The following is a 24,606-nucleotide window of genomic DNA, read 5'->3' on the forward strand; positions in this document are numbered from 1 at the left end:
GAGTTTTAACACGTTCATCCAAGAATATGATTCAGTGATGCAGATATTATACAAAGCAGCCTAGGGCTGTCTTTCCCTTTTGCTTTTTCCTTTTTTTGTATTGAAGAAGGGGACAAAGAGCTGGGAAAGAAGAATGCTGGTTAGCACAGCAATATGAAATATAGCCACACTCAACAGTCAAAGCTTCAGCAGAATGACTTTATAAAGTACCTTGAACTGAGTCAAATTCTTAATAATCAAAGTGGGAGTAAGTAACTGAACTGCCATATATATAAATATATATATATATATACATGTGTTATATATATACATATAAGATACTTATATATGTATATATTCCCATCCCACACACTAGAGAGTGATATAATAAATTACTGGTCAACTTGGACTTGCTACTCCTACGTATATCCTAATAAAAGAGACTTTGATCATGATACATGACTATAAGAAATTGAAAACCTATTGTGAATAATTAAATGAATGATAATAATATATTTTTTAAATATACTTGACATTATGAGTCATTTTGAAATCTCCCTGTACATGATGTGTAACTGAGTATGGTTAAAATCACCACTACTTCAATCTAAATACTTTCTTATGTAAAACATATTAGGCAAAAATGATAACATATTTGTTCTTTGTTGTTGTTAATTTGTAAATAACATTTTACTTGCATTTATAGGTATTTATAACTTACCTCCAGTATGCATTGGATATATTGCTGGTGGTTTAATTATGAAGAAGTTCAAGATTACCGTTAAACAAGCTGCCCACATAGGATGTTGGTTATCTGTAATTGAGTACCTTCTCTATTTTTTATGTTTTCTTGTGACTTGTGATAATTCTCCAGTTGCTGGCATAACTACCTCTTATGCAGGGTATGTTTTTTTTTTCCTAGTAAATGCCATATTCTTTCAACAGACTGTTAGTAGCATATTTTCTCTAGTGGTTGTACAAAACCAAATCATTTTTTTAGGAGTTAATGGCAGTGATCCCATGGTCATCCTGCATCTTTCCTTTACCTATCAATTATATACCAATCCATTCAAACTCTAGGTTTATTTAAAAAGTAGTGAACATCACAGGGTGAATGAGTTTATGATTGTGTGTGTATGTGTATAATTGGTAGTCTTTGTGATATCCTAGTGGACATTAAAATGTACATAAAGGAAGCTACCTATAGGTTATATTAGGATTTGTTATCCATATATTTTATACCCCTGTAAATATTAAAATGAAAAGTTGACTATGCAGTCTAAATAGCCTGTAGATGTTTCCATGGTGGGCTTAATTAGCATTATTGAATCCTAATTCGTGGTAAATTAATATATAAATTTATGTACATCACTGATATAGTTATGTCTAAAGTATAAATAGTTTTAGATATTGTATTTTGAGGTTTATCTGGGTTTACAGAAAGATTTTTCCATAGTAATGAGAAATTTTAAAAATTCACTTCAAGTCAAAATGAAATGAAAAGCTTCCTAAAGTGTTCCTTTTAAAGTCATCAAGTATTATAGTATTAAAATAATTTCAAATATAAAATCATAATTTTTGCATATATTATCTGATTTGAATCTTGCAAGCTCCGCTTAACATAAGCATTATTATTTCCATTTTATAGATAAAGAAATGGAAGATTAGAGAAGTTCAAAAAACCTCTTCAACCATATCAGTGTAGAAATGTAGGTTTTAAAATTGGAATGAATCTTAAAGATTGTCTGCATCTCCAATTATGCTGATTCCCAGAGAGAATGTGTGGAAGGCCACACTTTGGTCTAGTCACAGGATTTGAATTCGTTCTCTAGACTCTTATATTAGTTAGTGCATGATCACAATTATAAGTACTGGGTACTAAACCAGAAGAATGCTTTTTTTTTTTTTTTACTCATGTGACTTTGTTTCTGAAGTAAATGCATTATAAATGGAAATAGCAGGTTTTGATCTTCAAGTTAGCTCTCTCATTATTTTCTCCCACATGGATCAACCTCAGAGATTAGGTCATCTTCATGTTTTAGTTCTAATAATATCCGGAAAATTGCGTCCCATGGGCCTGGGGTTGTGGCTCAGTGCTAGGGCACTTTCTTAGGTGAGGTACTGGGTTTGATCATCAGCACCACATAAAAATAAATAAAATAATTTTGTCCATCTATAACTAAAAAAAAAAAATTAAATGCATCCCACATGGTAGGCACTTAGTGCTTGTTTATGGATTGTATTTTTCTAAAATAAATCATTGAAAAAGTGGTTTTGTGACACTGCACCTGGTTATCTTTTACACCAGAACTATAGCAGGCAAGTCACACATTGATAGAAGATTTCTTTTTCTATTTTGGTGGAGGGGAGGAAACATAATTGGGGATTAAGATAGAAAGAAGAAAAACAAATCTTGAATAGTGTTTCAGTATCCATGGTATTATTTTAAATCATTTCAGAATACAACAAGATTTATATGTGGGAAATAAAGTCCTTGATGACTGCAATAGAGCTTGCAACTGTCCAACTAAAACATGGGATCCTGTATGTGGCGACAATGATTTATCATATATGTCAGCTTGTCTAGCTGGTTGTGAGACATCCTCTGGAACTGGATTGAACATGGTAACATATCTTACTGGCTTTTTTGACAGAACTTCTATGTATTGACAATGATTTATCATATATGTCAGCTTGTCTTGCTGGTTGTGAGACATCCTTTGGAACTGGATTGAACATGGTAATACATCCTACTGGCCTTTTTGACAGAACTTCTGTGTATTGTATTAGCATTTTCTAAATTTGAACTGGACCTATATCTGCTAAAAACAAATTTAGTCTTTTCTTAAAACCAGACTTTTTTTATTTGTATAACTTAACTTACCTTCTATATGCACACTTTGTTACCTTTTCACTTCTCAGATCTATGTAACGCCTTCACAGTGTCTGAGTACTCATCTGTAATTTTAAGCCAGTTTAGATTATTATTAAAATAATTTGGGTTAAAAATATACTGGACAGAAAACAATTTATCATTGAGAAAGAAGTTGGCAATTTTGTTCTCAAACTGCTGTTTTTTTTCCTTCTGTTTTCTGTGTATATTTATGTATGTGCTTTTTGTGTTTTTCACATGAAAACAGTTTTTTTTTAAAAACAAGATAGACAGAGTTAGGCATGTCTTCTTGCCTCAAGAATGTTCAACCTTATAAAGTTGGCTGGTGACCAAAGTAAAATACAAATTTTATTATTAATGAGATTGGGAAACATAATAATTCAAAAAGTGATGACTTTACTCTGTTTTTAAAATAAACTATACTGGAAGGAAGATGGCGGCGAGGGGAGTGCATTGCCCCCGTGTGCTGCTTCACTGTGTGGGAGTATGACAAGTCAGGACGGCTAAAGGATATCTTGTTAGGAATTTCCAGCAATAGTGGGGTGCTCCGGAACCTGGAGGAAGGATTTCCATCGCACGAGGATCAGCTACGGGGACTCAAACGCGAGAGGTTTGTCGCACGGAGGGTAACACTGCTTATTCAGCAAATCGCCCCGCAGCTAGAGTCTGCAGCACGCGCTGGGATAGAGACGCAGGGTTACAGCGCTGCAGTTTCTGCCAGCCGCGCAAGCACCGTACTCAGGGCTGAATTCTGGGTTCGAGACGGGGGAAGGAAGCGGTCCATCTCGGTTCTCCACACCGGTCAGACCACAGAGGAGGCCAGCAGCCACCATGTTGGTAAACTGACATCACCACCCCTGTTTTCGACTGACCGCAGCTCATTCAGCCATAGAACAGGTAATTTCAGGCTGCAATTCGCCTGCGGCTTGCAGACAGATTGCTAGGGTTCAGCGCCTGGGTGCTTCTTAGAACCTGATCTTATCGGAGTGAACACCGAGCGCGGGGTGGCCGAGTTCCGGCTCCCGGAACCGTCCCGGAACTGCCCTGGCCCAGGGCTGCTGAGCCTGCGGAGGCTGCTTCTTGGACCCTGCTCCTATCAGAGCATACAACAAGCACTAAGCAGCCGAATTCCGGCTCCCGGAACTGAGCCCGCGGGGACTGCTTCTTGGAGCTTACACTTATAGGAGCTTACACCGAGCACGGAGCGGCCGAGTTCCGGCTCCCGGAACTTCCCTGGCCCAGGGCTAGGAGCCCGCGGAAACTGCTTCTCGGTCCGGGTCCTGCTGAGGGCCGGTCAGGACTCACCCGGTGCTTTGGTTGCCCGGCAAGGGGAACGAAATGCTGCCATTCGCATAGGATACCAACATGGCAGAGATCTGATGTCTGCAGAAAGCGGCGGAGGAGAGAACTTCATCAATACCAGTGGTGACATAAGCAGTTGGTCTCCTGGTAGGGGGGGTGAGGCACAGTCACCCGAGTCTCCTCAATTTGTCGTCGAACCAGAGGGGAGGAGCCGGGCCGCCGCCAGCGCCCGGAGCAGGCCCAGCGGCTCGCCAGCGTGGTGACCGTGTGACCCCAATTGGAGAGGGGGCGGAGCGGAGCCGCCACCCGCACCCGTAAGGTGGGCAGACCCGCGACCCAGTGGTACATGGGCGAGGTAGGAGGGGCAGGGCAGAGCCGCCATTCGCGCTTGCAAGGTAAACAGACGTGTGACAGCCTGGCGGGTCAGGCCCAGTGGCCTGCCAGTGTGGTACACACGTCACCCCAACTGGAGTAGGGGCAGAGCAGATCCTTCTCCCACGCCTGGATCAGGCCCTGCCGGTGTGGTGGTCACGTGACCCCAATTGGAGTGGGGGCGGAGCAGAACCGCCACCCGTGCCCGCAGGGTGAGCAGACCAGAGATCAACCTGCAGATCAGGCCCAGGGGTCCGCAGGTGTGGTAGGAGGGGCAGGGCAGATCTGCCGCCCGCGCCTCCAAGGTAGGCAGACCTACAACAGACCGGCGGATCAGGCCCAGGAGCCTGCTGGCATGGTACAAACACCACCCTAATTGGAGTAGTGGCAGAGCAGAGTCGCCACCCGTGCCAGGAACAGGCCCAGCGTCCTGCAGGCGGGGTAGTCACGACACCCCAATTGAAGTAGGGGCAGAGCAGAGCCTCCACCCGTGCCCGAAAGGTGGGCAGATCTGCGACCGACCAGCGGGACAGGCCCAGTGGCCTGCCGGTACGACAGACACATCACCCCATTTGGAGTAGGGGCAGAGTAGAGCCGCCTCCCGCGCCTGCAGGGTAGGCAAACCTGCAACCGACCGGCGGATCAGGCCCGGTGGCCTACCGGCGTGGTACACTCGTCACCCCAATTGGAGTAGGGGCAGAACAGAGCCGCCGCCAGCTCCCAGAACAGGCCCAGTGTCCTGCCGGCGTGGTAGCCACGACACCCCAATTGGAATAAGGAGAGAGCAGAGCCGCCGCCCGCACCTGCAGGAAAGATACGCAAGCAGTATGAAAAGACAAGGAAAGAAAGGACCACAAGCAATGCAGGTCAACGCAACTTTAGAAGAGGTAACAGCTGCAGCAGATGGAATGTCAGATAAAGAATTCAGGATATACATGCTTCAGATGATCTGGAGTATCAAGGAAGACATTAAACAGCAAAATCAGACAATGAAAGATCACTTCGACAACGAATTACGCAAACAAATCCAGGAAGCAAAGGATCAACTATACAGGGAGATAGAGGTTATAAAAAACAAACAAACAGAAATCCTAGAAATGCAGGAAGCAATAAACCAACTTAAAAACTCAATGGAGAATACTACCAGCAGAGTAGAACACTTAGAAGATAGAACATCAGACAATGAAGACAAAGTATTTCAACTGGAAAAGAACATAGACAGCTCAGCAAGACTGTTAAGAAACCATGAGCAGAACATCCAAGAAATATGGGATAACATTAAGAGACCAAACTTAAGAGTCATTGGGATACAGGAAGGTACAGAGCTCCAAACCAAAGGAATGAGAAGTCTATTCAATGAAATAATACAAGAAAACTTCCCAGACTTGAAGAATGAGACAGAATCCCAAATCCTAGAAGCCTACAGGACGCCGAATGTGCAAAATCATAAGAGATCCACACCTAGACACATTATAATGAAGATGCCCAACATACAGAATAAGGAGAGAATTTTAAAAGCTACAAGAGAAAGGAAGCAGATTACATTTAGGGGTAAGCCAATCAGGATAACAGCTGATCTTTCAACACAGACTCTGAAAGCTAGAAGATCCTGGAATAACATATTTCAAACACTGAAAGAAAATGGGTTCCAACCAAGAATTGTGTATCCAGCAAAATTAAGCTTCAGGATGGAAGATGAAATTAAAACCTTCCACGATAAACAAAAGTTTAAAGAATACGCACCTAGAAAACCATCTCTTCAAAACATCCTCGGCAAAGCATTACAGGAAGAGGAAATGGAAAATAACAATGAAAACCAACAGTGGGAGGTAGGACAGTAAAGGGGGGGGGGGAAATAATCAAAGAGGAAAACAAACCATGTTTAGTAACAGAAATAAACAAATATGGCTGGAAGAACAACCCATATCTCAATAATAACCCTAAATGTTAATGGCTTAAACTCACCAATTAAGAGACACAGGCTAGTAGAATGGATCACAAAACAAGACCCAACAATATGCTGCCTACAGGAGACGCATTTGATAGGAAAAGACATACATAGGCTGAAGGTGAAAGGTTGGGAAAAATCATATCACTCATATGGACATCGGAAACAAGCAGGTGTGTCCATACTCATATCAAATAAAATAGATTTCAAGCCCAAGTTAATCAAAAGGGATAAAGAGGGACACTACATACTGCTTAAGAGAACCATACACCAACAAGACATAACAATCATAAATATTTATGCCCCAAACAATGGTGCAGCTATGTTCGTCAAACAAACTCTTCTCAAGTTCAAGAGTCTAATAGACCACCATACCATAATCATGGGAGACTTCAACACACCTCTCTCGCCACTGGACAGATCTTCCAAACAAAAGTTGAATAAGGAAACTATTGAACTCAATAACACTATTAATAACCTAGACCTAATTGACATATATAGAGTATACCACCCAACATCAAGCAGTTACACTTTTTTCTCAGCAGCACATGGATCCTTCTCAAAAATAGATCATATATTATGTCACAGGGCAACTCTTAGACAATATAAAGGAGTAGAGATAATACCATGCATCTTATCTGATCATAATGGAATGAAACTGAAAATCAACGATAAAAGAAGGAAGGAAAAAGCATACATCACTTGGAGAATGAACAATAGGTTACTGAATGATCAATGGGTTATAGAAGACATCAAGGAGGAAATTAAAAAATTCTTAGAGATTAATGAAAACAAAGACACAACATATCGGAATCTATGGGACACATTGAAAGCAGTTCTAAGAGGAAAATTCATTGCTTGGAGTTCATTCCTTAAAAAAAGAAAAAACCAACAAATAAATGATCTCATACTTCATCTCAAAATCCTAGAAAAAGAAGAGCAAAACAACAGCAAAAGAAGTAGAAGGCAAGAAATAATTAAAATCAGAGCTGAAATTAATGAAATTGAAACAAAAGAAACAATTGAAAAAATTGACAAAACTAAAAGTTGGTTCTTTGAAAAAATAAACAAAATCGACAGACCCTTAGCCATGCTAGCGAAGAGAAGAAGAGAGAGAACTCAAATTACTAGCATACGGGATGAAAAAGGCAATATCACAATAGACACTTCAGAAATACAGAAGATAATCAAAAACTATTTTGAATCCTTATACTCCAACAAATTAGAAGATAGTGAAGGCATAGATAAATTTCTTAAGTCATATGATCTGCCCAGATTGAGTCAGGAGGATATAGACAACCTAAACAGACCAATATCAATTGAGGAAATAGAAGAAACCATCAAAAGACTACCAACTAAGAAAAGCCCAGGTCCGGATGGGTATACAGCAGAATTTTACAAAACCTTTAAAGAAGAACTAATACCAATACTTTTCAAGCTACTTCAGGAAATAGAAAAGGAGGGAGAACTTCCAAATTCATTCTATGAGGCCAACATCACCCTGATACCTAAACCAGACAAAGACACTTCAAAGAAAGAAAACTACAGACCAATATCTCTAATGAACCTAGATGCAAAAATCCTCAATAAAATTCTGGCGAATCGGATACAAAAACATATCAAAAAAATTGTACACCATGATCAAGTAGGATTCATCCCTGGGATGCAAGGCTGGTTCAATATACGGAAATCAATAAATGTTATTCACCACATCAATAGACTTAAAAATAAGAACCATATGATCATCTCGATAGATGCGGAAAAAGCATTCGACAAAGTACAGCATCCCTTTATGTTCAAAACTCTAGAAAAACTAGGGATAACAGGAACATACCTCAATATTGTAAAAGCAATCTATGCTAAGCCTCAGGCTAGCATCATTCTGAATGGAGAAAAACTGAAGGCATTCCCTCTAAAATCTGGAACAAGACAGGGATGCCCTCTCTCTCCACTTCTGTTCAACATAGTTCTTGAAACACTGGCCAGAGCAATTAGACAGACGAAAGAAATTAAAGGCATAAAAATAGGAAAAGAAGAACTTAAATTATCACTATTTGCAGATGATATGATTCTATACCTAGCAGACCCAAAAGGGTCTACAAAGAAACTATTAGAGCTAATAAATGAATTCAGCAAAGTGGCAGGATATAAAATCAACACGCATAAATCAAAGGCATTCCTGTATATCAGTGACAAATCCTCTGAAATGGAAATGAGGACAACCACTCCATTCAAAATATCTTCAAAAAAAATAAAATACTTGGGAATCAACCTAACAAAAGAGGTGAAAGACTTATACAATGAAAACTACAGAACCCTAAAGAGAGAAATAGAAGAAGATCTTAGAAGATGGAACAATATACCCTGTTCATAGATAGGCAGAACTAACATCATCAAAATGGCGATATTACCAAAAGTTCTCTATAGGTTTAATGCAATGCCAATCAAAATCCCAACGGCATTTCTTGTAGAAATAGAGAAAGCAATCATGAAATTCATATGGAAAAATAAAAGACCCAGAATATCAAAAACAATGCTAAGCAGGAAGTGTGAATCAGGCGGTATAGCGATACCAGACTTCAAACTATACTACAGAGCAATAGTAACAAAAACAGCATGGTACTGGTACCAAAACAGGCGGGTGGACCAATGGTACAGAATAGAGGACACAGAAACCAATCCACAAAACTACAACTATCTTATATTTGATAAAGGGGCTAAAAGCATGCAATGGAGGAAGGATAGCATCTTCAACAAATGGTGCTGGGAAAACTGGAAATCCATATGCAACAAAATGAAACTGAATCCCTTTCTCTCGCCATGCACAAAAGTGAATTCAAAATGGATCAAGGAGCTTGATATCAAATCAGAGACGCGCCGTCTGATAGAAGAAAAAGTTGGCTACGATCTACAGTCGGTGGGGTCGGGCTCCAAATTCCTCAATAGGACACCCATAGCACAAAAGTTAATAACTAGAATCAACAAATGGGACTTACTCAAACTAAAAAGTTTTTTCTCAGCAAAAGAAACAATAAGAGAGGTAAATAGGGAGCCTACACCCTGGGAACAAATCTTTACTCCTCACACTTCAGATAGAGCCCTAATATCCAGAGTATACAAAGAACTCAAAAAATTAGACAATAAGAGAACAAACAACCCAATCAACAAATGGGCCAAGGACCTGAACAGACACTTCTCAGAGGAGGACATACAGTCAATCAACAAGTACATGAAAAAATGCTCAACATCTCTAGCTGTCAGAGAAATGCAAATCAAAACCACCCTAAGATACCATCTCACTCCAGTAAGATTGGCAGCCATTAGGAAGTCAAACAACAACAAGTGGTGGCGAGGATGTGGGGAAAAGGGTACACTTGTACATTGCTGGTGGGACTGCAGATTGGTGCAGCCAATTTGGAAAGCAGTATGGAGATTTCTTGGAAAGCTGGGAATGGAGCCACCATTTGACCCAGCTATTCCCCTTCTTGGTCTATTCCCTAAAGACCTAAAAAGAGCATGCTACAGGGACACTGCTACATCGATGTTCATAGCAGCACAGTTCACAATAGCAAGACTGTGGAACCAACCTAGATGCCCTTCAATAGACGAATGGATAAAAAAAATGTGGCATTTATACACAATGGAGTATTACTCTGCATTAAAAAATGACAAAATCATAGAATTTACAGGGAAATGGATGGCATTAGAGCAGATTATGCTAAGTGAAGCTAGCCAATCCCTAAAAAACAAATGCCAAATGTCTTCTTTGATATAAGGAGAGTAACTAAGAACAGTGTAGGGACGAAGAGCAGGAGAAGAAGATTAACATTTAACAGGGATGAGAGGTGGGAGGGAAAGGGAGAGAGAAGGGAAATTGCATGGTAATGGAAGGAGACCCTCAGGGTTATACAGTGGAGGAGGTAGAGAGAGAGGAGGGGAGGGGAGGGGAGAGGTGGGGAGGGGGGAGGGTGGAGGATGGGAAAGGCAGCGGAGCACAACAGACACTAGTATGGCAATTTGTAAATCAATGGATGTGTAACTGATGTGATTCTGCAATCTGTGTATGGGGTGAAGGTGGGAGTTCATAACCCACTTGAATCAAAGTGTGGAATATGATATGTCAAGAAATTTGTAATGTTTTGAACAACCACAATAAAAAATTAAAAAAAAAATAAAAAAATAAACTATACTTTTGGAGGACACAGCTTTGTTTATGTGTAGACATTTGAACAATCAAACAGATTTTGTTGTTCTTATTTGTATTGTGGCAGGTAAGTGTTTGTTTTTTTAAAAGTGTGCATTTAGAATAGCTGAGCTATTGCAGATTTACTTCATGTATTTACATAAAATACCATTTATTTTATTCTTCCCTCCCACTTCCCCATTATAGATCAGCATTCACATATCAGAGAAAACATTTGGCCTTTGGTGTTTTGAAATTGGCAGATTGGGCAGAGGGGAGTGGAGGGTGGGGAGGGGAAGAGGGTGGGAAGGATGTTGGAGCAAGACAGACATTATTACCCTATGTACATGTATGATTGCACGAACGGTATGACTGCATCGTGTATTCCCAGAGAAATGAGAAGTTGTGTTTCATTTGTGTATAATTAGTTGAAATGCATTGTTATGTATAACAAATTAGAACAAATTTTTAAAATGTCATATTTTGAAACTATACTTCTATGCTTTGTTTTATGCTATAATCCTGAGAGAGACCATAAAGGAGATGGGAACATAGGGATAAGCATTGTCCATACTTTTTTCCCTTGGTGTGTGTGAGTAGTACAGTCTCACACATGTTAGTCAAGTGCTGTACCATTGAGCTATACCCCCAGCCCCAGCAGTCTCCATCTTGATCCAACTGACTACATAAAAAAATTGAGATTTGTGTTCAAAATTCTTAAATATATTCTTAAATAGTATATATTATTTTTGACAGGTGTTCCAAAATTGTAGCTGCATTCGAACATCAGGAAATTCATCTGCAGTTCTTGGGCTTTGTGACAAAGGCCATGACTGCTCCATGATGCTCCAGTACTTTCTAATCTTGTCGACAATTAGCAGTTTTATTTATTCTTTAGCTGCCATACCTGGATATATGGTTCTCCTGAGGTACATTAATTATTTTCTTTATTTGCATTTCTTTCTGGTAATTTATTATAGTAACTTTTTCTAAGTAATTTGAGGCTTATGATATCTAAGAACTCTGTGCTCTAATATACATTTATTAAGGATTTTACATTAAACATTGTTGAATCTTACAAAATTTTAAAGTTAATAATATGGATGTTCATCTTTTGTTTTTTTCCCTCTCTATCCTTTGCTAATTTCCTTTCTTATTTCTCAGAATAAGTGGATCTTTCATTGTGTAGTGCAAGATGAGATACATGCCCATTATGAAATGGTTGTTTAGATAGGTAAAGAATAGATGCATAGCAGCCACCTCATTTGGTTTAGCTTACAGGACAGCAGAATTTAAAACTACTAGAAGCCCCCTTTTTTTACCAGGGTCCCTTGATCTTTCTAAGCTCAATTTTTCTTTAATAAAAATGGGCATAAATCGTAAATGCCCAACTCTTTTACAAGGCTACTGTGAGACACAAGTAATGGTTTCCTAAAACTAGGAAATTGCAGAGCCTTGCTCCAAACTTAGGTATATTAAACATGTGCTCTTTCAGTTATAGCATTCTTCATGCCTAATAAACAATCCTGAACACAGTTGCCCACCTGCTCCCCTTTTTCTTGTCTCATTGAAATTCAGAAGCAGAATTAAGTTAATCATAGTTCATTACGTTTTATCATTATGAACTGGGGCAAGCTTTCTCTCTTGCTTTACTTTATTTATTTATTCATTTGTATTAAATTTCATCTCCTACTTTCACTCACCATAGGCACCCACTTAAGTATGATAGATATGTTTTTTTCAATATGCATTTTCAGTATGCATTTCACTCAGACGGTGGTGCTCTATGCCTTGGTTTGGTTCTTAAAGTACATGCATATATAAAGACACCAAGTACAGCTAGTGCATAAGAGTTGTTCTCATACCATCACTGCTTCAGTGTCCTGCCCCCCACTTTATAGCCTCCCTAACACTTGGAATTATCTAACTTTCTAATGTTGACTGTTCCAGTTGGTGTAAAATAGTGGTTCATTGATGTTTAGTGTGATTTCCTGGTGAGTGAAGTTAAGCATATCTGAACTAATTTTTAGTTATTTAGATTTCTACTTCAAGATGCTGATTCTTTTTTTTTTTACCCCATTTTCCTCTCTGCCTTGCTGATTTGGATGGTGACTGTGTAAATTATAATTTATAATATTATATTGATATAATGTAATAAGCAGTATGATATAATTGAAACAATGATATAATTTATATAATGATATGCCTATAATTGATGCAATGACATAATTATCTTTTAGTCTTATGTTTCTTTTAACTTTTCTCTATTTATGAAGTAAAATCCTAAAAATTGCATGTAAGCATAACAACTTTTTTGCCTTATGGTTTGGGTGTATGGTAGTGAGTGGTCACATTTAAAAAGCATTTTCAAATTCTAAATTTATAAAAATATTGCCTTATAGGTTTTATTCTAACAGGTTTAAGATAAAAGCTTTACAGTTTTATTTTTTGCTTATAGTCTTAAAATCATCTTAACTCTATTTTTATATATAGTGCAAGAGAGAAAGATGCCCAATTCAATTTATCTTCATATAATGAAGTCATTTTACCAATATCACAATCTAAATTACAGGTTCTTTGGTAGTGGTGCCACCTTTATCATATCTTAAGTTTTCACAGCATGGGTATATTTTTCATATATTTTCTGTTTCACAGATTTGCCTATTATTAAATTAGTGTCATATTGATTTAATTGCTTTAGCATTGCAAATGTTAAAATATCATATGGTAACTTCCTTGCCCACCCATCTTGTCACCTTTATTGTGCCTAATCTCTGCCCAAATTGATTTAGCCATTTAGAACTTTATACTTACGTATAAATTCTGATTGGGTTTATGAGGGTTCTGCAGATCAGGTGGAGAAAACTGGACATGAAATATTGGTGAACCTGCAATATCAATATCTTTTATGTACTTGAGTAGAATTTTAAAAGATTCTTCATAAAGGTGATATGTCATTAGGTTGCTTCCTAGATACATACACAAATATATAAACTATATACATACTTATGAATTCATATGTATATACTCTGAGAAAAAGTTTCTCTATTCACAGAGAAGCCTTCTGACACCAGACTCTGTTTTTTTCCCCACAATCATCAATTTTCTGGCACCACCAAGGTGTCCTACAGTTCATTTCAGTTCTGACAATATCAACCAAGAGTTAGCATCAGATCCCAAGAGTTAAAGGGCTCAGTTCCCCCAGACTTCTATTATTTTTATGAGCATGGAAAATCTGGGGCTCTCAGCCTTTTGACTGACTAGTGATAGGCTGGAGATTCCCATAAACTTTCTTCAGGTTAGAAGACTTACTATAATGGCTTATAGAACTCAGGGAAGCACTTTTATTACATTTACTGGTTTATTATGAAGGAAACTTTTCAACCCCAAGGCTACAAAAACCCCCACATACTGTTTACCAATCTCACAGAAAGAACTTGGAGGATTGAGAAGCGAAGATTCAGACAATTTATTACTTACTCCTTTGGCAGCAGCAGACTTGGAAACAATGAAGGTCTACCCCGTGTTGACAAGAATGGGGAATATATAGAATGGTAACATGCCCGCTGGGTAGACAGAGTTTTTCAGATCTTTTATTAGCATAATCTTTTACTTTACAACCAAGGTCACTCTGCTTTGATCCCTACCTAAAGATTGGAAATAAGGAAAGTGGTTGGTTTTCCTTCTCCTCTTCCTTCATTATCATATTCCTTAGAGTTTTTCTATCTTACAACCAGGAACAAGTCTTCCAGGTACCAATTAGTGTTTACCCCAACATTCCATCCCTTCAGTGCTTTGGAAGCCCCTTAATGAGACCTACTGCCTCCCATCCTCTGCAAAGCCCTCAGGACAGGGATCTGGAAGCATGTTGTTTCTATATCCTACAGCAGCAGTACAAGAAGCAAGAGCCTGTCAGCAATTATGCTAAGGTTATTAAGAGAACATAAAAGATACAGCGCCATGTCAAAGGAAAGGAAGTTAAACAGAGAATGGGTCAACTGAAAGACATCAAGGCATCATTTTTTTTTTTTTTTTTAGACACTAGGGTAAAGTATGGGCAATACTGTGTTCATTACCAGGTATATATCCTCAGCATTCTGTCTCCAAGACTGCACATACTCCAGCTTGGGCAGCCATTAGCCTAACTAGTGTCATCCTATTTTATAAAACTACCTTTTTTAAAAAATCTGAGTGTTGTCCTCAGTTATCAAGGATATGGCATGTTTAGTCTGACTGACAGTTTGGACAGTGTGGGAGGGTAAAGCTGAGACTTGAGTGTTTCCACCATCATTGCAGCTTATGGAGAAAGAATAGCTAATGGATAGAACCACCAGGAGGCACAGCATAGCACTGTCTTGTGTGAAGTACCTTGATGTTATCCCCGTCACTATTATACATATTAAAAGAGGCAGAACTAGGGCTGGGCTATAAGGCCATCCCCATGTACACCATCCCGTCCAATTGTAAGATAGGCAAGGTCATCCACAGACCCACGTATCCATAGTGCACCCCATGGCAGGGAGAAAGCCTGTGAGTAACATAGGTTGAGGATATCTGCTGAATTCACTGTTTTTACCCAGAGTCAGGTTATCAGGAACCTATTGGGTGACAAAATGGAATACTGTCTTTTTAACTATAACCTGAATTGCTATATCCCATGAAAGCTCATTCCATACATAAGTGTGCCCAGGTACTTGAGAAGTATTCAGTGTCTCTCTAATTAAAGCAAAACCCTTGGTTTAGTATAATTATGTGATGGCCATTTTGTGAGTATTTTCAGTGCAGTTATTTCAACCAAGTCCATTATATCTCATTTGTAAGTTATACTACCCAGGGAAGTCCTTGTGTTGCTGGTCACAGGGAGTTCTGAGCATTCTAATAGTCTGTTTGGAGTAATATGCAATATATGTTGCCCAGTCCAGGAAAACTTGTTGTTAACCTATGGCAAATATGACTAGTATTTAATAGGCACCAAAAATGGCAACATAGCTCCATGAGGCAGAATACAGGCCACTGTACCATAATGTGTTAGTTAAGTAACCAGCACAATAGGCTTGCCTGGGCAAGTACACCAAACCAATCTATTTGCACTTTGGGGGCATAGAAAGAAATATATCTCTGAAATACATAACTGCCATAACTGATACAAAGTGTTCCTCAAGTGATGACTCCTGAGGGTAATACCCACTGTACTTGTGAGGGCCAAGGTTCCCATCACAATAGGCTTTACTTTAAATTTAGATATTCTCTCTCTCCACAAGGTGTCAGTAGAGTGAACCACTGGGTCCCTACTTGTATAGTCCATGACCAACTAATGCTTCCTGTCTCATATGTGATGTGTTGAGGATTTGGCAATTGTAAGTTGTTGCTCATGCCCCAGAAAAGTTTAAGAATATGTTCAGTAGATGTGTCCTTTATTTGCAATATTAATGCTGGCAGCCACAAGGTGTGTGAACATAAGAAATGACTGCAGGCCCCTGATGTCTGGGTTTTTCATTTAATGTCCTCAGTGACTCAGGCACATGAATATTCCACCCCACGTAGAGTTATTTTTGATCTTTGTTTTAGTCAGATTTGTGGTCAAAAGACTTGACCAGAACAATTAGTGGAAGAAAAGTTTATTTCAGAGGTCTCAGTTCATAGTTGGCGGACTCCATTGCTCTAGGCCAAAGTGAGACGGAACATCATGGCAAAAGTGTATGGAGGAGAAAAGCAACTCAGACATGGTAATCAGCAAGCAGACATCTCCACTCCTGGGACAAAAATATAAACTCCAAAGGTATGCCCTCAGTGACCTGTCTCCTCTAGCCATACCCTATCTGCCAAAGTTACCACCCAGTTAATCCATTCAAGTGCATTAATGCACTAATTAGGTTAACCCAATTATTTCACCTCTAACTTTTTTGCATTATCTCTCACATGAATTTTGGAGGACACCTCATATCTAAGCCATAACAGTCTTTAACCCTTATTTCAGCAGACCATTCATTATTTCAATTAACCCAGCTCCTGTTGTATTGCACAGCAGGTGGAAAATCCATCATGTGTCCTGGATTTGAGCCCACTATTATATGTCATGGCCTGTGAAATTAGTTCCTTGGTCAATCTCAATTACCTGTGACAATGGTGGGGCTATGGAGAGATCCTTGAGGTAACATGGTAAAAGTCCATTGTCTGTCTTCCTACCTAAAGGCAAATGGGTCTTGACTCTCAAGGGTTATATCTATGCTAGAGAAGATATTAACAAGGTCTAGTACACAATGATATATTCCCAACTGAGTACTAAACTCTTCCAGAGCTTAGTAATTTGTCAGGATTACCTTATGCAAAATCAATGTGCTTCTACCTCCCGTGTCCACCAATGCTTTTATTCTCTGAATATTTTTTGAAAATCAGTCTGTTGCCAGTTCTATATACAGCCTCCTGTCTGGAGACATGGCTCAGACCCCTGTTTCTCAACCTCCCCTCTAGTCATTCCACAACCAAGGGCTGAAAAACTCAGGGGAAACCATGGGCTTTGCTTTTATTATGTCTCCTAATAAGAGAAGTTTGTATTTACCTCCTTTTTGAGTAGGAGTCCATTCTACATTTCTCACTGTATCTCTTTCTTTTCCCTTCTTGGGGAGTAAGAGATTAAGTCAGATTGCTTTGTCCTTAGGTGATTGCTTTCATGATTGTACCAGAGTAGCATTAGGTTATTTATCTATTTTACTTTCATCTACTCCTGCTACAAATAAATCCACCTATATCTGTTTATGGGAGACTTGAAAATGCCTTTTCAGTTTGCGCTGGGTTTTAGACTCCTGTTTTCTGCTGTATTATTTCCATATCTGCTGTAATTTGCACTTCTCACTGGAGGTGCTGCCCTGCCAATGTGGACAATATTAACACCAGGGCACCCTAATTGGATGGATGGACTGAGTTCTAAACAGCACTATATCCCTCGTTTTGGCAGTAGAAATTATGCATGTAAATAGCATATTTCATCCCCAGTTCCTGAAAATAGACCTGTAATTCTTCTATAGAGGTTGTCTCTGGGCACGGGAATATCTCCTGAATTTGGTCACATATTGTAAGCGGTGAGAAGCAGCCAAAGCTACTTTCCCCTAGCTGCACTGGAGTGAAGGCACTGTTGTAAAGTAGGGTGAGCAGTTACTGAAGCCATCTTAGATGATTCTGTAACATTCAACATTATCCCAACTGCCGCAGTGTCCCACAGGTGGAGTAGCCATGCCAGTATACTTCCTTTCATTTTCTACCCAAACTTAGACCCCAGCTCCATCAGCTCTGCTGAGATAAATGGTCTCATGGTGATTCTAAATATCTCTCTGGAGCAGTGAGCAGAATTGGATCAGTCCCTTTAGTCACTCCTCCTGAGTCTTTCATTTTGGACCATTACTGGTCTAGCTTCCATTGTAGTTTTGTCCTCGGCCTCCACCTCTGATACACAGGAGCTAATCGACACTGAATGGGTCCCACATCTGAGAGTTTTGCTAGGATTTCTATGTAAATTTTCCATGTTTAAGTACGAAGTTTTATCTTTTCACTTTCAGATTTTACTCACCTCAGACTTAAAATTTTCTTATGGCATCAACAAGCAACCCCCAAACTATACTGAACTATAGTTATGCCGCAGTCTGTCTGGGCACAAAATAACCGAGCCACCACAAAAACTTGTAGATTCCAACAGCAACTCTTTATTCCCGAACTCTCACCAACACTCTACACGCACGTTCTGGGAAAAATACACTCCCTCCACCGGGCTCTGCGCTCTGCGTACCAATTCTCTCAGAACCCCGCTAGAACTCAATGGGAACTCAAGGAGTGGGCGCCTGAGGCAGCAGGATATGCCCTAATCCCAGCAGGGTCCGCCCTAAACCTGGAGCTGCCCTATTCCAGCAGGATCCGCCCTAAACCTGGATCTGCCCTATTCCAGCAGGATCCACCCTAAACCCGGAGCCACCCTAATCCCTGAGCAGGGTCACCTTTCAACCCAAAAATGCCATGCGTCATTCCTACTTGGCTATGGCTCTCAGCATAGTTAAATGAGTATTCTTTAGTCAGTACTCTTATTTTCCAAACCTTATCAAATTTCTTCATTGAGTATAATACTTGCTGTATACTTTTAATATGTAGTCTTCATCTAGTTTTGATAATAAAATAGGTGGTAAACTTTATCAAATAAATTTTTCTTAATCTCTGAAAATAAAATACGTGACTTTTCAATTCAGAACTTTTGCTTAGTGAGATTAAGTGAAAAATGTTGAGCTTTATTTGCTTATCTGATAAAAGCACCATTTAATCACAATATAGTTAAAAATATGATTTAATTTTTTTGAATATTTTTTGTTTGAATTTTTCTTAAAATTGTTATAGCTATTGCTTCTTGGCATTTTTACTAAAGTCAAATATACAACCTGTTCTTATCAGTTTAATTTCTGATACATTCTCTATTTGAGGAAAACAGGTTAAATGGATTTTTGGAACAGGAAGAAGGAACAGGGACTTATTCCATCCATTCTATACACTGATCTACTTGAAGGGATCAGTGCACCCTTTCAAACAATTGTCACATCTATGTTTATAAGCAAAATAGATTTATTATTTTTCATTCTTTTCCTTTCTCAGATCATTGGCCCACAAAAAGAACTGGTAAATTTTCTAGTTTTTCAATTCTAGGTTTACTTTTGTTAAATATCTGATTATTGCTTTCATCCCCCAGTTTGTCTGCATGTACAAATATGTAAAAAAATTATACTATTATGTAAAAATATAATGCACTACTTTAAAAAAATCTCTGAGAAGTCTTGTGATAAAGGATATTAAAATTCTTTGTTTTAAAATTGTCTGATTGTTGAAAATTTTATAAACTCACCTGTTAAAATATTTGTACTTTGAACTAATTTTTCTGGTGGAATTTTCTTCTCTTTATTTACTTTTTATTTTCTATCACATATTTTATTTCTGCTTACACATGTTGTATGTTTATTAGTATGTGTTTATAATATTCTTTTATTATTTTCATACTCTCTGATGTCTAAAAGAAATTTCCTTTTTTTGCTGTATTTTACTTATTTGCATTTAAGTCTAGTTTCTTCAACAATATTGCCAGAGGCTCATCTAACTTTCTTTTTTAAATAATCAGTTTATGATTTAGTTGATGTTTCATGAATTTCTGCTTTTTATTATTCTCCAACCCCTTTGAACTCCTTTGGTTGTTCTTTAGTCAATGATTTGAATTTAATGTTTGAATCATTTGTTTACTTTGATCATTATACTTTTATTATTACCAGTAATAAAGTTTATTCTTTATCATTTAGTCTTTTCTTTTAGGGAATTCTATTTTGTTTCTTCTTAAAATTATAGTTCTGGGTTTCCTATGGTTCATGACATGCCCATTAGGTGTTTTTCCTTCTCTTTATTTTCAATCTTACATTTCACTTCTTAAACAACTTGCTATATTTGATTTTCTAACCTGATATTGGTGAATTTAACACATTTATATTTATTATAATTATAATTATTGTGGTAGAACTCTGTTTGCACTTTTTTTTTCCTTTCCTTTGTACAGATTGGATTTCTTTCTGCTGTTTTGAAAGTTATATTGTGTGTATTTGTGTGTGTGTGTGTGTGTGTGTGTGTGTGTGTGTACAGGGAATTGAACCCAGGGTTCATACATGCTAATCACATGCTCTACTACAGAGCCCTGAAAGTTATACTTTTCAAACAGTTGACTGGAATATTGAGATTCTTAACAACATTTATTCTTTGCATATCAATTTTAAAACTTTTAGTTATTAATATCTACTCTCTAGTAAAACAAGTACTTTATTATGCGTTCATGATTTATTTGTTTCTATTCTTCTGCCATCTTTTGCCAAGATCATATTATGGAATTTGACACCTGGATTTTTTAATAGACATATTTATATCTGTTACCTATTATTATGGAATCCTCTAAAGTGATGGTGAAGGGATGCATCATCTACTTTAGTTTGTCATTTTAAAATAAAAATTAAAATTTCTATCAGCAGTTTTTCCATAACTTACATTATAATTTTTTTGTTATTGCTAGACTCTAGAAATTGATATTCTTATCAAAGTCAGGGAATAATAAAATTTGGAGAACAGTTTAAACTGCTTATAATTTATGAATTCTTAGAATTCTATGTTTTTGTGAGATCACAGGGCATATTTTAAAAACAGAAAAGAAAGAAAACTTCCTCAATAAAATTTAAATGTTTTATTTAATTTTTGTATTTATTAAAAATAAATTAGGTGACCAAGAGGATCATTCTAAGTCTGCTGGATTTTATTCTCTCTGAATAAAATTTCTAAATAAAATTATTGATGTTGTCTAAATAACTTCTCCATCGGATAGATGGTCTTTTGATCAATGACATCTCACTTTTTAAGATTGTAGAATTATTCTATCTAATATAATATCTATATCAAGAAAATACCAATGAAATGTAGTTTTTGTTAAAAATATACTCTGTGAAGAAAGCGGCATTAATATTTTTCAACTTTCAGTTAATCAGAAAAGGAAAGGGAGCACAGGGAAGTTCTTAAAGTGAACTTTTTGAGCATATAGACATGCTGATGCAGAAGTGGATGAGACATCAAAAATACCTTTGCAGTATAGTTTTCATTTACACTCCAATGTTGTCTGGCGTGTAAATTTCCACATATGGGAATTCCAGACAACAATGAAAAGCAAGGAAAATTTTTTCAGAAAATGGAGAAATCTCTGTTCAACTCTTGAAATTATGTCAAATCACTTAAAATAGTTTTGCTTTGGAATTTTTAAAATCACTTCCTTTGGAAAGTTTTTATTATTGCTTTTCTTTTTTCTTATACTTACTCACATAAGTTATATTTCCTTTATCTGAAATTTCCTACATCTTATTAATGCAGATAATTTGAAAAAGCTAGATATGCGCTGTTTTTGCTTTCGGCTAAAGGTTTAACCTTTCAGATCAAGAACTACTACTTTCAATATAAAGATACTGGGATAAAAATGGATTGAAATGAAATATATTCTTCTAAGAGAGAATAAGAAAGTTAGGATGGCACAGACTTGCAATCCAAGCTACTCAGAAGCTTTTGAAGCAGGAGGATTTTAAGTTCAAATATAGCCTGGGCAACATGGTAAGAACCTGTCTCAATAAAAAAGGACCAGGAATGTAGCTCACTGATAGAGCACCTCTGGATTCATTTCTAGTGTCCCTGCACACACCTGACTGAGCAAAAAGTGATGGGTAAAATCCCAGGGATCAGAAATTGGACTCCTATTTGGGAAGAAGCAGAATAATCAGACCCTAAGTAACCAAGGCCTGATCATGGAAGTACATTTTTCAAATATTCAGTGTTTGTTAATAGCATGCATAATCTTTTTCAGAAACTCTGATAGGTTTAAAATCTTTACTTTTGCTTATTATGAATTTTTTTTATTAGGTGTATCAAGTCTGAAGAGAAGTCTCTTGGTGTGGGATTACATGCATTTTGCACAAGAATATTTGGTAGGATGTTATTTTTCCTAGTATGATACATACTAATAAACTATAAATGAAATAATTCTCTCAGAATAACAGTTTAAGAATATGCCTTCTGTTTATAAGCAATGCTTAATTAGTATTGAGAATTAATTATGTAGGAAGATAGAGAATTTCTCCCTTTCATTTCTGCTATCAAAACTTAATTACACCTCTCTTCAATAATACTTGAGAATAAATAGGAAATATTTTGTTAAAATGAAATGTACACATGATTTTTTCCAAAACATTTCAGAAAATATAATTTACTTTTATTCACTGTTTTATTCTATCAATAATTTTGTTGTATTTTATTTATCATGACTTATTTTTATAATCTAGAAACTATATTATATATCTATTACTTATACAGTAATAGAACATTTCTAAAGTAAAATTTAGAGCATTTGATTTATATTTTTACACAGTATTTGTTATTCATGTAGGGGAAATTGAAATATTTGCCAAAAAATAATGTCTCTTAATTCTTAACTTGTTGATGAAGTTTTCTTTTTCTGATAATTATAGCTGGCATTCCAGCACCAATATATTTTGGAGCTTTAGTGGACTCTACCTGTTTACATTGGGGAACTTTGAAATGTGGTAAGCCAGGGGCATGCAGAATATATGATTCAACAAACTTCAGGTAAAGATAATTTATTTTTTAAGTGTACCTATTTTTATCATAAATGTTAACTCATTAATTATGCAAATCAATGGGCTTCACTGTGACATTTCAATATATGCATATGTTGTGCTTTAATTTTATCTTCTTTCCCTATTAACCTCTCTTTCCCTCAACCTTCTCTAATAGTCCCCCACTTTTTTTTTAAGTTTCCAATTATGAAACAAAATAGGCTGTACTTGATTTTGTTTCTAGCAGATTTTACTGAACATGATGACCTACAGTTCCTTCTATTTTCCTAAAAATGACATGATTTCATTTTCATGGCTGAATAATATTACATTGTCTATATCTCATATTTTTATCCATTCATCTGTTTATAGACAACTAGTCCAATTCTATAACTTGACTATTTAAATAGGTGAAGATAGGTATATAAGTCTTTCTTATGTATTCCCAGAAGTGGCATAACCAGGTCATATAGTAGTTCTATTTTTAGTTTTTTTTAGGAACCTTGTACTGCTGCCATAGTGGTTATACTAGTTTATATTCCCACATTCCCATCAACAGTGTATAAGGATTCTTTTTTCTCCATATCAATATTAGAAGTTTTTTTTTTTTTTCTGATAGCCATTCTGATTGGGGTGAGGTAGAATCTCAATGTAGGTTTGATGTGCATTTCCACAGTGGCTGAGAATATTGAATGTTTTTTTCAACATATTTATTTAGCCATTTGTCTTTCATTTGAGAAGTAACTGTTCGGATTATGTGTTCATTGTTTTTTCTGGTAATGAGGAATGAACCAAAGGCTGTACACACGGGAGGCAAAGCCCTCTACCGATGAACTATACCCCTGCCCTTTTGTATTTTGAGTTAGTGTCTAATTTAGGTGCCCAAGTAGGCTTTGAGTTTGAGATTTTACTGCCTCCGTGTCCTAAGAGGATGAGATCATGAACATTTGCCTTTTTTTTCTTTTTACTGTTACTTTGTCATTTTGATGTTAGTTTTTAAAGTTCATTATATATTCTGAATATTAATCTTCTCAGATGAATAGCTAGCAAAGATTTTCTTTTATTCTATATGTTGTCTCTTCACTCTGTTTATTCCTTTGCTATGCAGAAGCTTTTTAACATAAAATAAATATTTTATTATGTGGTTAAGAGAAAGAAGATATAAATTGTTTTAATTGAAATGTAAATAATAGAATCATTATTGTGTTTACATATTGAACAGATAATAAATTTGACTGCATTTGTCAGAGAAGGTACATTCACCTAGTTTCATTTGCCTCTTCACAAGGATAAGGATTGAGAGCTTTGAGAGCCAAGAGATTTGTATCTATATTTGTGATAGAAGAAACTCAGGTTGTTAATTACATTAATCTGTTTACTTAATAAACAACTAAAACATCTACCCCTATTTGACATAATTTAACTGGGATGATGGAAGAGAATTTTTTGAAAAGAAATTTTTCTGAAAATTTCTTTATCTGTCCTATCAGAATAGAGCACAGTCCAATTTTCCAAGCTGTTCCTGGGTACACACACTAATTTAGTTACAAGTTAAGTTACTGAGTTTAGAATGAACTGAGGTAGCAGAGTGACTCACGTCATCCCCAAAATATTTATCTATAAATGAACGCTCATTCTGCAAATTCATAGCCCCGGGCATCACATGGCAAATAAGTCATTACACACAAGTTTCTTCACAATCATTAACTGGACTGCATAGAAAAGGACTTGCTATCAATGGTGTTCTCCAAACAGCTGA

The 24,606-nt window shown here is 37.1% G+C and overlaps 1 protein-coding gene and 1 pseudogene across 1 annotated transcript in view; both read left to right on the top strand.

The window, feature by feature from the left end:
• Window positions 1-24,606, top strand: part of Slco1a2 (solute carrier organic anion transporter family member 1A2) — a 65,908-nt gene that overhangs the window by 26,778 nt on the left and 14,524 nt on the right. The window contains exons 10-14 of the mRNA XM_027934244.2: window positions 686-881; window positions 2,439-2,604; window positions 11,434-11,606; window positions 22,135-22,199; window positions 22,740-22,857. Of these exons, the coding sequence (XP_027790045.2) occupies window positions 686-881; window positions 2,439-2,604; window positions 11,434-11,606; window positions 22,135-22,199; window positions 22,740-22,857 (718 nt within the window). The remainder of the gene's footprint in view (window positions 1-685; window positions 882-2,438; window positions 2,605-11,433; window positions 11,607-22,134; window positions 22,200-22,739; window positions 22,858-24,606) is intronic.
• LOC114091769 (U2 spliceosomal RNA) lies at window positions 19,056-19,236 on the top strand (annotated as a pseudogene).

The sequence above is a fragment of the Marmota flaviventris genome, chromosome 3 (genome assembly GCF_047511675.1).
Source record: "Marmota flaviventris isolate mMarFla1 chromosome 3, mMarFla1.hap1, whole genome shotgun sequence".
In the NCBI taxonomy this organism is placed as follows: domain Eukaryota; kingdom Metazoa; phylum Chordata; class Mammalia; order Rodentia; family Sciuridae; genus Marmota; species Marmota flaviventris.